This window comes from Ruditapes philippinarum, unplaced genomic scaffold (genome assembly GCF_026571515.1).
Source record: "Ruditapes philippinarum isolate M1 unplaced genomic scaffold, ASM2657151v2 ctg422_1_1_1_1, whole genome shotgun sequence".
Classification (NCBI taxonomy): domain Eukaryota; kingdom Metazoa; phylum Mollusca; class Bivalvia; order Venerida; family Veneridae; genus Ruditapes; species Ruditapes philippinarum.
The window spans coordinates 191,474-209,441 of NW_026865596.1; the positions used below are offsets into that span (position 1 = coordinate 191,474).

The 17,968-nt window shown below is 32.2% G+C and overlaps 1 protein-coding gene across 1 annotated transcript; it reads left to right on the forward strand.

Annotated features, from left to right (window-relative positions):
* The first annotated feature begins 2,170 nt into the window (after positions 1-2,170).
* On the forward strand, positions 2,171-15,037 carry LOC132729666 (4-aminobutyrate aminotransferase, mitochondrial-like). Its single transcript, XM_060715476.1, has 13 exons — positions 2,171-2,422; positions 4,232-4,365; positions 5,128-5,245; positions 6,603-6,652; positions 7,055-7,135; positions 7,457-7,549; positions 7,991-8,117; positions 9,552-9,700; positions 11,611-11,748; positions 12,008-12,175; positions 12,484-12,630; positions 13,382-13,493; positions 13,657-15,037. Exons 1-13 carry the CDS (start codon positions 2,362-2,364, stop codon positions 13,779-13,781), a joined length of 1,503 nt encoding a protein of 500 aa, XP_060571459.1. The 5' UTR covers positions 2,171-2,361; the 3' UTR covers positions 13,782-15,037.
* The last annotated feature ends 2,931 nt before the right edge of the window (positions 15,038-17,968 follow it).

Consider the following 17,968-nt stretch of genomic DNA (forward strand, 5'->3'; position numbering starts at 1 on the left):
TGCTTTGCTACATTTTCTTTTATTTGATTCATTCAAATAATATGGAATGAAATCATACGATTATAATATTATGTGTTAGAATGAATAGGCCTAAAAATGAAGAATGTTAGCTCATAAAATGCCAACTTACTGGTGACATTGAGCACTGCTACAACCGTTTATCTCTTTATAAATGTTATTTCCATAAGGCTTTGACATGGCTATGTTTAGGGGTTTCCTTATTTTGTTGTTAAACGCTATCATTAATTGGAACGCCCACTCCATGGTCCGCCTTTTTGTGACTTCTGTGTTTGTTTGGTGCCTGCGTGTGCAGTTCAGTGTGAAGGAAATTGTTGGAGGCTTTCTGTGCATGGACGTCGCTGATATGTCGACCGTTCATGGTTTATAAACATCATGGGAAATATATATATAATTATTTACTGTGAAGTTATCAAATAAAAAGCTACTTATCCACACATTGTAGGTTGGACGTTTAAAATGTCTTCAAATAAAATGTCATCAAACATCTTAGTGAAATATTTGCAATGTTTACCTGCTGTGATTTTAAAACCGTTGCAACGTTTTATTTTGTAAATATCTAATTATAAACACACCCGTTGACTGGTTGCATGTAGATCAGTTGGTTGCGGATAGAACAATTATGCGCTTGTAAGTTTTTTTTTATCCTGCAACAATGTATTATAGAAAATTATGTCTATAAAAAGAGACACAAATTAAGTGAATAGATACCTCAGTTGAAAGCGTGTCATAAGTAAAACTTTGCACCACATAAAATATTTCACACTTGATTAAAAATGCAACGAAAATAAACGATAAAATCTAACGTTATAATGTTCAAGTGAACACAACAATGTATTTGACGCATGTCGCGTTATGAACAATACAGCTTTAGATGATACTAAATGTGTCGAAACCTTAATACAGATTTGTTTGTTTCAGGAGCTACTTATTTTTTATTAGGCTGCATTGTTACGTGCTGAATATATGATGCTTATTCTGACGTTGGATCATAGGGAAATGGAGAGGCAAAGAAACAAGAATATGAAAATAATGTAAAATGTGAAGCAACAAGTCATTCTCGTGATGTAGTAGGACTGCTTAAGAGTACAAAAGTTTCAAGCTGGTTAAATATATCACAAGTTGTGGTAAACAAATTATCAACAAACATGCAAGTACATACTGTTTTACAAGAACGTATTAACTACCCCCCCCCACACACACACATATTTATGCACGCACACACACACGCGCGCATGTACGAACGCATATATATAATAATTCATATGCATACTTTTAAGTCTGCATGCCGAAACTGTATATGTATATGTTTACAACATGTAATATTTAAATAAGTATATATACACTTATATCTGAAACTAGTCATATAAACAAGCACCACTTCTTGCCAATGAGCATTATATGAAATTATAATTGCATTCAAATTACATCAAGCACAGTCGCTTCTGGACAGAAAGATTTTGAAAATTTTGTTTAACAAAGCAGTTTATTTTTATTGTTCAAGTAACGCATCTTAAATTTCAAATAATTCAATAATTTATCATTTTAAGTGTCTGATATTACATTTTACATACATTGCAGCCTGGGACCAGTGCTGACTGTGAAATGCCAGGTGTTTGATTATGATTTGCTGTACCTTCTACTACCATAGAGTCGGAAAAGTTATATTTTTAAATCTCTGTACTTTCTACTATTAAACATCTTTCATATACATATAAAATTGGAGCAATTAATTCATTCTAATACAGGGCAATTCTTAAACAACACTGGCAAAAAGCACTTGAATAGTTGGGGAGGAATTTGCACATTGAAGTCTGCTCTTAATTTTTCCATGCAATATTATACTATCTTTTTCGGAAACTGTGATTTGCAAAACAAAATAAGAAACAAAAAGGATCTAAAAAGCTGTTAACTACTTGTCACATTCAATATCGAATATTAAAATATCGGAATGAATTGTTACAGAAACAATAAGAAACAGTACATGTGCATACATATATTCATACATACAATGTATGTATATATGTCACTTAACTGCAGTTGTTAAGAAATAGCTCTCGTAAGTTAATGACATTTTAATAAAATTGTAATAGATGCTACGATTAGGTATTTACAGCAATTTACATGTTATCTCTGTCTTGGTGAGATTTGTCGTGAAAACAGCTAAAATCAATAAAAACATGAGTGAACTGCCGGGACTGAAGTACTACTATCTGAATGAATTTTAACTTTAGCCGATATGTATGTAAACGGGTCATGTAGAAGGCTATGTTTATAGAGATATGAGGTTATTTACATGCAAAGTGTGTGTTCTCTGGATTTCATATTTATAATAATAGTAAAATGTTGGCAGCAAGGAGAATCAACCCACTGTTTAGAAATATAGAGAAAACTGTCAAAAATTGTAAGTATCTTATTGTATCGTCATTAGCTTGTCAACATATTTTATAAGACTATAATTTTTGTTTTACTAATAGTGTTAATTTTGTATAAATGATATCACTAATGTACGTACTGTTTAGATATACTACACAGTATGGAAAAGATTAACTTTACCTCTATAATGTACACATTATATGTACGTTTTAGTTTAAATAGATAGGATAAAATACTCTCACTTTGTAAGGTACATTAATGAAAGCCTTCTTATTCAATGTATATAACAAGTTCTGTTACTTCCGGTCATATCATATATTACTTACACATTTTTTTTTGCAATTGAAGGAAGATAACGCTGAAATCATAAAATTAATGAGGAAATCAGACACGAACCTGCCTTTACGCCTGCCTATTATTTTACCAATTTTATTTTTTTTCAAACCTTTGATTATACATGTATATACAGTCATACTATAATATGATATTGGACGCGCTCCATTTCGAAGAAAAAGGTGATATAGAAATGGGCTCCGTCCGTCACAATTCCATGTCCAGTTCATTACTAAGCCATTCATCGAAGGAATTTGAAATAGTTTGGCACAAATGTTTATCATAATAAGACGATGTGTCTTGCGCAACACTCATACCCCTACCTCCAAGGTCAAGATCACGCTGTGATAGAAGGTCAATATTGTGTGTGGATGGTATGTGTCGTGTCCTGTCCATAATTTTCTCATCATTCAAGCGATTTTGAAAAAAAACTTGGCACAAGTTATAATCATAATGAGACGATGTATCGTGCGCAACACCCGCACGTCTTTATCCAAGGTGAAGGTCACAATTAGAGGTCAAAGCTTAACATGGTCTGTTACAGGATATATTTTATGTCCGGTTCATAACTTTTTAAAGATCAAGAGATTTTGAATTACTTGGCACAATTGTTCACAATTTAATGGGACGACGTGTCATGCGGAACACCCTGACCCCTACCTTCAAGGTCAGGTCACACTTGAGGTCAAAGCTTAACATGGTAGGATTTTGAAGTTACTTGGCAGAAATGTTCACAATAATAGGACGACGTGTCATGCGCAACACCCGGACACCAACCTGAAAGGTCGAGGTCACTCTTGGAGGTCAAAGCTTAACATGATCTGTTATAGGGTATAGTTTGTGTCCGATCCATAATTTTTTATTAATCAAGGGATTTTGAAATTACTTGGCACAAATGTTCACAAAAATAAGACGACGTGTCATGCGCAACACACGTACTTTACATTACAATACAATACAATATATAAGTGTTAAGTAATTGTATAAATATTTGATAACACTCGATCCATAAGAACATTTATTGAATCAGATTAAAATAACAGAACATTTTCCAACATATATATTTTGACAAATTTAATTTACCATCAATAAATAAGAGATTAATACACGGCAGAATAGGGCCGGCAAATGATAGTCGGCCCGAAAAATGAATAATTGACCAAGGGGGCTTCGAACCTAAATACCTTTTGATATTTAAATCAGATTTCTGAATAAAATAGCAATCAATAGCAGTATCTTTTAAATTTAAATCGGTAAGACGGCTGTGATTTTTGATGATTGTTGGCGTTGCGACATAACGTCGCCATAATGAGGAAAATTCAGCAAGAATGAAGCAGACTTTACAGACGGTATACAATTATCTAAAATATAATTGTATTCCGACACTTTCTGAGTTTGTTGTCTGTGTGCGCGTACGCGTGCATGCGTGCGTGTGTGTGTATATGAAACAATATTTAATCGCATGAATACAGGTTTAAGCCTTGGTCATTTGTTTTATTTTCAGATGACAGACATGTATCAACAGGCTCGTCTCTATTGAGCATGGATGTTGCGAACGAGCCAGATGTACCAAAGATGGTTACTGACATTCCAGGACCAAAGTCCAAACAACTAATAAAGGAATTAGCACAGATACAAGTATATAATATTTAAAAACCTATTTGTAACATTATATTAATATTTAAATAACAATCATTCATGGCAATTAGACACTATGTCTATATCAACTCACATCAAGGGTCACTTTTTTCTATAGAAGCCTTTTTATAAATTGTATAATTTTCAAGCGGGGTGATATATTTATACTGTGACTGAGATAAAAGTAGCTATAAATAGCTCGCAGCTATGGAAATAAAAGTGCTGATGTCACAATAAAGTTAAAAAAAATAACTTACAAATAAATGGTCAATTAGAACGGGGAAAACGCATCAGCCACTGTGGTGTAGTGGTTAGCCAATCTGATTAAAATCAAGTCAGCTCATAATTAACGCTATGCAAGAAATAATTTAAGTAGAAATGAAACTTTTCAAACCATCTTCATTTCACATTTGTACTTGTTTCTGGGAGACAAAGATATTGGTCGTTGCTGTGAGGTGTTGCTCGAGGGTACATTCTTCTTGTAGGATATAATATTACTGTTGCTGTAAAGAGGTAGTAGCTATACAAAGGTCTGGTCTGCCGTGGCTCAGAACTTGCAATATAAGTTGTAAGTGATTTAACTGAGATGCTATAAGATGCTTGACAATAAATGCTTTAGAAAATTCAAATCAAAGAGAATGTTTTAAACTGTTACTTCAACATTAAAATGAAGTTTCTGTTACCTATTCAAGCTTGATACATGTGTTCGAGTAAATACTTACATCCAATTGACTTCTATTCAATTGTTTTTTTTTATTCCAGAATGTTGGTGCAGTGCATTTTTTCTGTGACTATGATAACAGCCATGGCAACTACCTTGCTGACGTAGACGGTAACGTGATGTTAGATTTATATACGCAGATATCATCTCTACCTCTTGGTAAACATTTTACTCTCAGCTTATTTTACGTATTTATTTATTTAATTATTTTTTAAAAGAAAACTTTGCACATAAATACTTGATTATTTCTTGGACGCAGGCACGTTTTTATCGAGCAAATTGTTGTCAATGAGAACCCGTATTGCTTGGTCAAAATACTGTAGTCCACAGTAACGAAGGAGGTCAAGGGCGAATATTGCAGTTATATCTTTTATCCCCATATCGTACAATAAACAGTCTTAACACAAACTCATAATAATGCATAGATCCCAGACCTGTCCAATTCTAATTTTCAGATTAGTGGATACAATAAGAATTTCACCACAACATATTTGTTAACAAAAGAGCACATGTCAATGTTTGTGTGTTATTTTATTGTTATTTAAATGAAAGGTCAGAGTAAGGATTTATCAATGGATAGGTTTGTATGCAGATTGGTTTTTTAGCTCGACATTTTTTAAAGAAAAAACAAAGAGTTTTTGTTATAGTCATGTCTTCGTCCCAGTACCCGTTACCGTTGCCCCACACGGTGCCGCTGACATCGCAAACTTTAACATTTATAATAACTTTTTTTATTTCTTTGTGTATTGTCTTCACACTTGGCCACAACAACCATTTAAAAACATTAGACTAACCATGATCTTCATTCATAAATGACCTTGACCTTCAAGGTCATATGTCTGAATGTTGCTTATCTTTGATGATTTTTGCTACAAGTAGCTATAACTTATTTAGAATATAACCAGACAGAACAATTGTTTGGTCAAGACCATCTAAAATGTTAAACTGACCTTGACCTTGAGTTTTAAATGACCTTGACCGTCAAGGTCAAATTATTGAAGCTTGCTTAAATTTTCATTATTTTGTTATTTATGTACATATTTGATTTATTCTTCTACAAAACAAGACTTGCGACCAAACAAATATATTGAATAATTTAGATGTAACCTTGGTCTTAAATTGACCTTGACCATCAAGGTCAAATTAATGAAATTCTCTTGTTTTTTTCCCTATGACTGGCTATAACTTGTTTTTTTTATTTATACATTTTGTAAATGGATTAACTTAATATTTAAACACAACATCATTTAGAATGAGATTTTGATGTATATCAAACTCAAATTTACTTTGACTCATTTATGATCTTGGCTATTGTTTTTCACTGATTTTTGCTATAATTGACTGAAACTTTGTAATTAATTAATGAATTATCTTCATACTTGGCCGAAACAACATTTTAGACAAGACCTTCCAAACTGACATGTTGAATAATATACAATGTCGATTGTTTGATAAATTTGTTGTCTCACGTTCAAACTTCTAATTCCACTGATTGATAAAAAATTGTGTTTTTCAGGATACAATCATCCTGCTATTATCAATGCTGTGTCTAAACCTGAAAATCTGGTAAACTGTTACTTTCTTTGATACCAAACTAATGCCGTTTTATTTTACCTTTATTGATAAAAACGTGTTTTAATATTAATGTACACACACACACACACACGCACGCACACACGCGCGCGCCGACACACATACATACACACATGGGAGATATATCTTTTGTAAGATAACTGATTTGATTTTTCATGTTTTGATTTGGTATTTTAATATGTTGGTCAGGTATAATAAGCAGGAACCAGATGTTATACCAGTAACTGAACTTTATAGTTTCTGAATTTCTTTCACGATACGTAGGCTGAAGTGCAACTTGATATTAAACTTTTCAGTTTTATAACGCCCTTTTCTGTTGTTACGATTTGTAAATGTACTTAAAAAGGAATGTTGTTGTATAATGATATATTTCAGTCAACATTTGTGAATCGTCCTGCTCTAGGTGTATATCCACCAGCTGACTGGGTATCAAGGTTACAGAACGCTCTGCTCTCAGTACGTATTTTAATTGTTGCCAGTTTATGTTTGCTTCTATTAAGCAGTAACATTTTCTTTAAGATTTTGAAAGCATTTATTATGCATACTCTTTTCAATAGATTTCAATCTTTTACAGGCTGGTGACAATTTTTACTAATATGTTTATAAACTTAACCACTGGTCAGTGTACAAAAAGCAGATTTCAATAAAAACTACAGTAGAGCATCACTTTAAAGAAGAGACTCTGCTATATAATTACTTATGTGACTGTATACTAACTGCTTGTTACATAAGCTCTCTTTAGAGAATGATAGTGTGTAATGTAAAACCATGTTTCAGGTATGTCCCCCTGGAATGACAAAAGTACAGACAATGGCATGTGGTGCTTGTTCAGTGGAACATGGTTTAAAAGCTATCTTTATAAAGTATATGGTATGTGAAGGATTACTTTGTTAAACAAATGTACATAGGGAAATTTTAGTTGATAAATGAAATTTAAAAAAACAACACTTTTTTCTGAACTGCAAGTCCTAGACCTTTTTTAGTTTGCATTAAGCTTTCTCTAATGGATCTTCAAATAATGGGCCTACGGGTCAAACTAACCTCACCTCATCCATTTATCCACTCATTAAATTCCTGAAAATTATAATCAAAGTGTAAATGAATTCTTAACACCATATTTAAATAGTTATTGCAAAAATATAAGTGTTTCAAATTTGTACATATTGTACACATTAGGTCTATAATAATAAATATTTCAATAACACTGGTTATGTACATCCGGTGTGTTCTGATATAAATTTCTATTTGTTGATTTTTCATACGACTTATTCGATGTTGGCATCTTGACGCCAGTGCATTGATGTGTTTTAGAATGATCAGAGAAGCGGGGAAGCACCCAGTATGGAAGAAATGGACTCGTGTCGTGTAAATAAAGCGCCAGGATCTCCACCCCTCACCATCCTCTCATTTGACAACGGTTTCCACGGCAGAACTATGGGTATAATTCCTTTTACTATTTGCATTATGTTGTAACTCATCTGAACACAAAGTGCCCAGAGTTGTTTTGTTGCCTTTGTGGTGACTTTCTGTCCGTCCGCCGTCGTCTGTTTTTCACCGTTCTCCCTCTTCAAACATTTTAATAATGTTTCCAGCCTGATTCATATAAAGGAACTAAAAATAATCTTAAAATTTAAACCTACGCAATGTTTAGATCATTGACATGTAGCATCATCACTTTGGGATTCTCTACATAAAATTACATAAAATTATTCCCCGTAGAGTCAAAATTGGCCCCGGTCCTGGGTTCACCTACTTTACATAGACATATATCGGCAAATACATGTAAGTCTTCTTTTGTGAAAATTCAATTTTTGAAATGTAGTGTTGCCTACAATACTTCTACAAAAGCTATTTTAATCATAACTTTTATAATTAAAAAGTGATCTCGCCCTGGGGGTCACGTAGTTAACAAAAAGTTTTGTAAAGTAACATGGCCTAAATATAATTTCTTCTCAGAAACTACAAAGCCAAGACCTAAAATAATTGACATGAAACTTCACCTTAGGCCTCTTTGGTAGACTTCTTTTGGAAAACATTTATACTAGGATACCAGTGGTAAGTTAACCTTCCAATGGTTTCCGATCGATTAATATATTGCTCTCATGAAACAAGATAAGTAAAGGTGAAAGTCGTGGTCGGACAGCGGTACTGAAAATAGCTTATCTTCTTGGGGTAAACAATGTAATAAAAGTCAAACCGAAATTCAATTTAATTATAACTCGCGTCTCTGATTACAGTTTCCTAAAAAGTATACAATGTATACCAAATTCAGCCTTTCAAAGTCAATGAACAATCATTCGATAGTATCGTTTTGTTTCTTGATAAACGACAAAGGGTCGAGCGGCTTCTTTCCACCTTTTAAAGAATTAGTGTAACATAATTATGCTCTCAGACATAATCGTCCAGCTCTTTTTATTAACCATGCACGTTTCTTTAAAGCTGCAAATTTAGTGAGCAATTTTCATCATCAAATAAGTAAACGAGTTTGCATACATGTTTTTGTTAAGCTCACTCAACTCGTAACACATTAAAACGGATTGTTTCGATAATGAGAGTAATTAACATGAGCTTTATCGGTCTATAATTTCTAAATGATATATCTATTATATCGTATCAACATTTTCGTATTTAATCAACCATTCCCTTAAAGAATAAAACACACATTCAGTGGTGGACAGTACAATATTTTTGTGTTGTGGCTTCACACAAATATGTATGCAAATGCGGTCACTAATGGATGACACAACTTTTGGTTGATAAAGCTAGACGATTTCTTGCAATTCTCTTGTTATTAAACGTATTTAAGTTGTGAGACACCTCATGTACTTTAAATATTTGGTTTGGTTTAATTGATTTATTTCGTATAAAATAGGAGCGTTAGCTTGTACTCATTCTAAATGGCTCCACAAACTGGATTTACCACAACCTGATTGGCCAGTTGTTAGATTCCCAGACTTGAAATATCCACTGGAATGCAATACAGCTGAAAACAAGGCTGAAGAAAGCAAAGTGCTGGAAGAGGTTCGTTGAAACGTCATTGTTTGATACCAAATAACTTTGTTATTAAGATAAAGGAATTTTAAAATAAGTCATGTTTGAAGAAAACCGTGTGTATTAATTACCCATCACTATTTTTGTAATGTTGATTTCCCATATGTTTGTGAGTAACAGCAAAAATACCATTCATCGTAAAAATACTTTTACTCAGGTATTTTCCGCCACAGGGGTAATGTGTTTTCCGGAGATGTATACAGTTAAAAAAACAAAACTTTTTCTTCAAAACTACTAGAGCTAGAGCTCAGATATTTCTAGTTAACCTCTATTGAAATATTATTCAAATTATAGGAGGTCAAGGTTTTTCTTCAAATCATCACTCTTGCTATAAAATATTCCAGCTCATAAACTTAAAAATGAAAGGGAAACAACTCATATTGAAAAGTTTTTTTATACAAGTGTACATGCTATCCAATCTATTTTCTTTTTTTTTTTTTTGAAAGAAAAAAAGGATTTAATAGCTTGATATTTGTCTAGATTTTGTCTAGAGTTTGTCTAAAGGTCATGACATCTAGCAAGAAAAATTGAGATGTTTATGTTCTAGAGAATCTTATGAAATAATTTGAGATATGACATCTGGCAAGAGTGTTTGCTTTGCAGGGAAATTCATGTAATGATCGGAGCACATTTTGTATCTGAACATTAGTCACATTTGCACATTGTCCTTCATATGAGATGTGACCTTGACCCCCAAATTCACTTGGACACTACTGCATTTTGTCAAAGTTCAATTGAATAGAAACAAAACAAAATCTACCTCTGTTCCTACTATTTAGTGTTGATTTAATGCAGTGGCATAGCATTTTTTCACAAATGTAATTTTGTTTCTAGTTCATGTGTATCATCAATAACCCACGAAAAGTCTATAAAAATCCTTCGGAATATATTGTTAACGTTCAATAAAGAGAGTTGGGCAGTCTTTTGATATTTGAGACAGTTTTTATATTTTATCCTAAACATTTTTAAGTATCTTTAATTGGTCAATGACCTTTACAATAGTCAATCTTTTAAAATATGTAGCTAATTCAGCTCATTTCGACAACAAAAAAATGTGTATATAATGTCACTTTCTTTTAACACCCTTACTTAAAAAAAGCACTGTAGTGTTTTTTTTATTAGAAAGATCTTAAAATATGTTGAATTTTTAAATTCGGGGCTGATAACTCGAAAACGGTCTAGTTGTTCCCCATTTTTCACGTTTGTTCGGCTTTTTCAAAAAATAAAATCGATCAATTGCTATAATCATGCGTTTTGTCGTCCAGAAACGTAAATATTGGCATGCATGATTCTTTTTTATTGTGCCTCCAAACATATAGTAATTGAACCGCCCGTCCGTCTCTCTATCTGTCCGTAGAGGTTAACTTAAACCAGAAAGTTTGATTTATCTTCAGTTCTACCCGTACCAATGGCTTCACAATTTACACATTTACTTATCAATACAAAGTATATGATCTGGGCAAGTAACATAACTATGAGATATTGCCCCTGTCAGCACTGAAAATTGATATAGTTAACCTAAACTTGCAAGTTGGATATATCTTAGATTCTATCTATATCAATGGCTTCGTAATTTCCACACGTACTTATCAATACAAAGTGCAAAACTTTTCCAAGTAATATAACTATGCCATCTATTTTTCCCAGTTATTTCCCTTTTTATCGCTGAAAATTAGGCCTTGTATGGTCAAGTAGGATTTATCTTACATTTCTCCTAATTGACATATGTCTTTCTTATTTATTATTTATTACATTTTCGGGGCAATTTTCCTGTCCATAACTGAGTGAATGGGTAAACTTTTCTTGAACAATTGTAAGTTACAAGAATCTTGACAGGAGACATTTGTTGAACGTCTTTGTTATTAACTGAATTTGTTTAGGTTGAAGATAAGATAGAAGAGTATAACAAGAAAGGACTACCAGTTGCTGGTATAATAATAGAACCTGTACAATGTGAAGGTGGAGACAACTTTGCATCTAAAGAATTTTTCCAAGGTCTCAGAGATATAACAAACAAGGTGCGGATTAAAATCATAGAACATTTATAATACGTTGTTATGATATAGTGTTTCATTTAGTCCCGTCTGATGCATTTGTTCGCTTCTCCTTAAGCTACTAAGATATATAAAATATTAATTAGAGTAGATATTGCAGTTTTAATAAATGTTACAAAACACATGATTTATACTTTTGTCACTTTTATAAATAATGCCTCATTTTGACTTAATCAAGAAAAATGTTCGTGTATTGTTAATTATTTATGTTTTTATCTTTAAGAGAAAAATAGGATTCCTTGTAGATGAAGTACAAACCGGATGTGGGGTAACAGGGAAGTTTTGGGCACATGAGCATTTTAATCTCACAGATACTCCCGATGTTGTAACATTTAGTAAGAAAATGTTGACTGGTGGATTCTATCAAAAAGAATCTTTCATTCCGAAAGAAGTAAGTCTGACTTTCTCCAGTTAGATCTTGTTATTAAGGTTCTGATATTTTTATCTTTATGTTTCTAAAAAATACACGTAACACGTTAAAAACCATCTAATATGAAACATAAAAAACGTTGAATCCTCACGTGCCACGCTTTTTTTTATAATAAAACTGATGACATAACACCATTTAGCTATATGGTGTTGATTAGCTTGGTTCCCTGTGTTTAATGTATATCATGTTTGACATAGTATGGTTATGATGTATTGAAAAAGGAGACATTTGATAAATTTTAGTCTTTTTCTTTTATTATTACTTTATAGGGATATAGGATATTCAACACATGGGTAGGTGATCCTGGCAAGATTGCTTTGTTAGAAGAAGTCGTGAAGGTTATAAAGGAAGAAAATCTACTGGACAATGTTAAAGTAACTGGAAACTATCTTCTGTCTAACCTGGAACAGATGCAGGTAGGGTTGAAAGAGATATTTATATATCATTCAATGAATATTATCAAACGTGTCAAGTGTCAGGTTATGTATTGCCTAAATAAGTATTTGCCGGACCCCTTTCGTTATTTAGCGTACTCTTTAATGGGTGTTGGCTGTCGCATGTAGGTGTAATGTATCATTGTATTTTGTACAAATCTGATAGAAAGGGTTTCTTAATTTTATACATGTATGCCATATGCTCTAAATAAGCCATGACTTAAAGACTATTTTCTTAAAAATCCCGAGTAAAAACATTTCAATGGCGAAATAAAATTGAATTGAAAATTTATTCTTATGTTGTTGTTGTTGTTGTTGTTTTTCTCTTTTTTTTGTGCTATTTAACAGACTAGTGTGATAATAGGATAGTCCGACTATTCTCCCTTTTTGTTACTTGTTATTTCACCTGACTGTTCTAAACATTATTTTATAGTCTGCATATGTGAAGATTGCCCGGCCACATTTATTTTAAATATCCTTTCTTTTTGAGCTAAATGACCCTGATTCTTTAGGAAAATATTACTTATAAAAAGGTTCATGTGTGACGAAAAAGGGAACAAATACAATTATTGCAATATTACAAGGTGTCATGTCACTTGTGACTGATGAACTTCTGAGTTCACTTATAGCTCAAGAATATTGTTGCTATCCTACTTCTCTCCGTGTCGCTATATTATTTTCTAACAAAATATGTTGACTTGATTTAATTCGCTATATATTTGGTTGTATTTAGACAAAATACCCCGGAATATTGTCAAAAGCAAGGGGACTTGGAACGCTTTGTGCTGTGGATTTTCCCGATGCCGCTACTAGAGATAAAGTTATTGGATATCTTCGTGCAAAAGGTGATTTTCATTATATAACAGACAGAATCTACTGCTTTCATTTCAATTGAATCTGTTGGTTATAACATTTTTTTTCTAAAAGAGACATTCTGTAGATTTTTTTTCTGTTCAATACTTTTTAACAAAAATTTATGAAAATGTAATTCGAGTTTTCATATTTCAGGTGTTCATACTGGTGCATGTGGTGAAGCAACACTCCGATTCAGACCTACATTGCTATTCCAGAATAAACATGTTGACCTATTTATGGAACGCTTTGATGACGTTCTCTCTCAAGTCAAGAAATGAACACATATTTTCATTTATTTTACACATTTGATAATGGAACAAGAAATAATTCTTTCGTTATTGCCTGTCGATTAAAATTGGAAGTGGGTTTTGAAGTAGCGTTGTCCGTCAGTAATTAAATATTTTAAATAATCCATTTTTAAATTTGTAAATTAAAATGTTTTTAAGAAACGTTTATATTATGTCCATACTTATATTCAAGATTTTAAAAGTTCGTGGCATTAATGTGTGTTTTAATAAGGAAATGATTCAAATGTTATATTATTGAAGTCCGTTTGTGTTATATTGAATTACTTATAAAATAGCCGTCTCCCGCTGGGGTCGTTTGTCGTCCATCACTATACGCAATTCCTTCAAAGTGTATAAGCTACATAACTGCTAAGAATACTTCTAAAATACCTGTATAAAGGAAATATACTAAGATATGCTAATAATGTTTAATGGAAAAACACTACTAAAACATCACCCATAATACTGTACATTTCATTCTGTTTATGTGCAATATTCATATCTGTTATATAACAATGACATTCTTTGTAACAACTCTTTCGAAATCAACCAACAACATATATTTAACTGTTTAAATTTTTACTAAGCTCTTTCAGAAGATACAATATAGCTTTATACCCATTAAACAATATCTTATACATAACTACATAATGGTGGATATTGACAAAATTGTACAGCAATGATCAAAGCATGGTCCTCAATAATGTTTTACAAATGGTTCAAGTTTGATGCATAAAGAAGGTCACAGGAACGAAAAATGGACTAAAATCTCAGAATTTTCCCAAATGATAGATATTTAGCATAAAGCATAACCACGAGGTTATATACATCATACTCCAGGGGTCAAGTTTTACTCCTATTGGGGTTCATTGTTAAAATGTGGAAAGCACATTTAAGTCCTGTTTCGAATTAGAGTTGAGATATTGGTCCAGTTTGACTTTTACCAAAGATACATTCTTATATAATCCTATACTCTTTTCAAATCTGAAGTGAAGGTGCATACAATATAACGTAGTGTCCATGACCCCACCATCCCCTGGGATTTGGCTAGAATGTGGTACGACTTTGAGATTTCGATATCAAATTTCTCTTTCATCAAAAATCGCCCAGAAACAATAAAATGTAAAAAGTAATAAAATCACACATCGAGTATCAATTTCACATGTTTATAAATCTATAATCAAATAAATTAATGTAAGTTGTTTTGATTCTTGTATATAAATGATGAAATACGAAATGTAAATGATTTTTGCGTTGTTTTTGTTTTAAATTTAGCAAGAATTTCTTTCAGTGTTATTATACTCCTGCACAAGAAAGTTGTAAGGGTGTGTGCTGGTTTGAGGCTGCCCATCAGTCCGTCCGTATGATCAGCTGGCTGTGCGCGCTACTTCTTATTAACCGCTTAACCTATTGAAAACTTGACAGGAATGATTTTGATTACCGTGTTAGGACGTTGACACGATAATTGAGCCTTACAAAGTTTAATTCTTTAAATTTTGCTGAAATTTGCTATATTGGCAACAATCTTGTAATTTAAGGATGCACGAGTTGTATGCATACATGTACTTAGATTTAACAGATACTAATATAACAATAAATAAGTTAGTCCTATATGACCTCGACATTTCTGATCTTTATTTTATACTTTTCTAAAATTGGCCATAAATTTGTAATAAATAGCTAGATTTGATTCATTCAGATTATGGTCAACATCCTTATTTCTTTATTTTTCAGAAAGTCTAATTTAAGCGGTCACAATAATCCGAAGCTTTATGGAAATAGCCGAGCAATTTTCATTGATTAAAAGAATATCCATCCGCGTAATTTGTGATTGTGCATTTATTGACAATTCTATAAGCCAAAGCTACTTTTAAACTTTGAATGCGTTGTAGTTTGTTGGATACTTGTAACAAAATAAAAATATTTCTTTCTTTTACATCGCTAGTTTTAAGCTGTTTTGAGAACTACTTTTTGTTGTTAGGTTTGTCGGGAAACGCTGTGCCAGAGATTGAATGTCAGCATTGTATTTCCTGATCTGCGATCAGAAAATACAAAAAATGCAAATGTTTTGAGTGTTTAATATACATGTATAACTGAACCTTTTTCATGCATATAAAACAATCAATGAATACCTTCAAAGTAAATAAACAGAACATTTTGAATAGCATCATGATATTTTTAAACACCACGAACTATTAATTCCTTTTAAATTGACTTGATTAAATACTAAATAAATAAAGCATAAAGTAATATAATAAGAGTTTGAACGGCAACCTCTCGTATATCAGGGTCTGACTAAAACCAAAAAAAATTCTGAAAGTGATTGATTTTTCTGCTTATATATCTTTTAAATGAAAGATAAGTCTTGAGAACTTATTTAAGAGCAGTTGAGATTGTTTATACACAATTTCAAAAACTTTAACCAGAGATGTTGATGCTATCTATGTCTCTGCTTAAACGCTGGGCCGCCAACTTCACAAAAGTGATAAAATCCAAAAAGTTCTGTTAAATAACAAGAACTATCGCAAGAATTACATAAATATCCATTTTTTATATAAATTATTTTCTTTATTTAAAACGTTCAGGCCGCTAAGCCGCCAACGTCACAGCAATGATAAAATCAAAAACTTTTCTGTAAGTAATATTTTCTAATTATATACATGTATCATTGAGATGACAATATATTTCTTAAAAACTTCATTGAGTGCTGTTAAACATGTTAAAATTCTTTTCACAAAATCTATCGACAATCCTAGCATAGTCCTCTGGCTACTTTGCAAAGTTAAACCCATTAGCTGTAGAGAAATTCTCTGTGGTGTCCTTCACTTTTGGGAGCGTGGTCATGCCCAATACACCATGCACAGTTAATTTCCTATATGCGCGGATGACATAAAGTGGTTATTTAAAGATGTCCGACTCAAGAACATCGCCTCGCAAAGCCAGCATTTCTCCCAGAAGTATACAAAAATGTTGCTCCAGATTCTGCATTATTGCCATATGAGCCGTGTCATGACAAAACCAACATAATGGGTTTGCGACCAGCTTGGATCCAGACCAGCCTGCGCTTCCTCGCAGTCTGATCAGGATCCATGCTGTTCGCTGTCAGTTTCTCCACTTGTAATAGACATGGATCCTGATCAGACTGCGCGGATAAAAATAATTTCAATATTTCAGCAATTTACCAGGAGATTAGTATATAGACAAAGAAATAGTAATTCAGGTCAGATGATTTAATTTTCGTATTATTCGCATAATTTTGTTAAAATACTTACTTCTCAACACACATCAAATGTTATATAAAATAATTGTTTTGCAGAATGTACGGGAAAATCCATCTTACGGGCTAAGAAAAAAAATCTGTGGTACGGGAAAATTTATAATTTTCTGTGTTTAAAAATAAATACCATGCATTTTTGTCCAATCATTTTTTTTTTCATATTTTTTTTCTGTTTTTCGACTGCACAATACTGTGTTTAAATATCTGCATAGCTTTCGCCTACTTTGGCATTTACTTTAATGGTTGATGTATTTACTAGGCTTATATATTTTAACCGTATTGTCATCTTATTTGGAGCAATTTTCAAATTGGTGTGAAAAGATTTTGAAAGCCTTTGAAGGCTTGAATTAGATTCATTTTTATTTCTCGATAAGTATTTATTTAATTTTTATGTTTTAAACAATAAATTACTTTCTAGAAGTCTTGTGTTGCATTTTACACATGTAAATTCCTCCAAATTCTACCCGAAACACAATAAAAAATGAATCAGAACAAATTTATTTCAAAATATGATACATATTGTTTGTCATCACATTTGTTTAACTCGATAAATACAATGTACAATGCAAATTGACTCTTTAAGATCCCTTGATATGATACAATATTATTACTTAATCTGGTCCAGTCATGACAAAGACCTACGACTGCCAATAATGTTTGAATTTGCTCATTTTTGTGCAGTTAAATGCCAAAGATTACTGCGATTCAACAATTGGTGTTACACGTATATCCTTAAATTGAATCTTTACAATGAGTTGTTGACTTTTAAGAATTTAACATAATTATATAATTTATTTGGAATATTAGACATAACGTGTACTTCCGAGAGAAAAAGTTGTTTTTTTTTTTACATTTACCGGGTATTATTCATCTATTACAGCTATAATTATGTATATTCACC

Coding starts and splice junctions, on each gene's coding strand:
- LOC132729666 (XM_060715476.1), top strand. CDS start 2,362: ATGTTGGCAGCAAGGAGAATCAACCCACTGTTTAGAAATATAGAGAAA. Junction 2,423..4,231: donor AGAGAAAACTGTCAAAAATT/GTAAGTATCTTA, acceptor TTTTATTTTCAG/ATGACAGACATGTATCAACA. Junction 7,136..7,456: donor TACAGAACGCTCTGCTCTCA/GTACGTATTTTA, acceptor ACCATGTTTCAG/GTATGTCCCCCTGGAATGAC.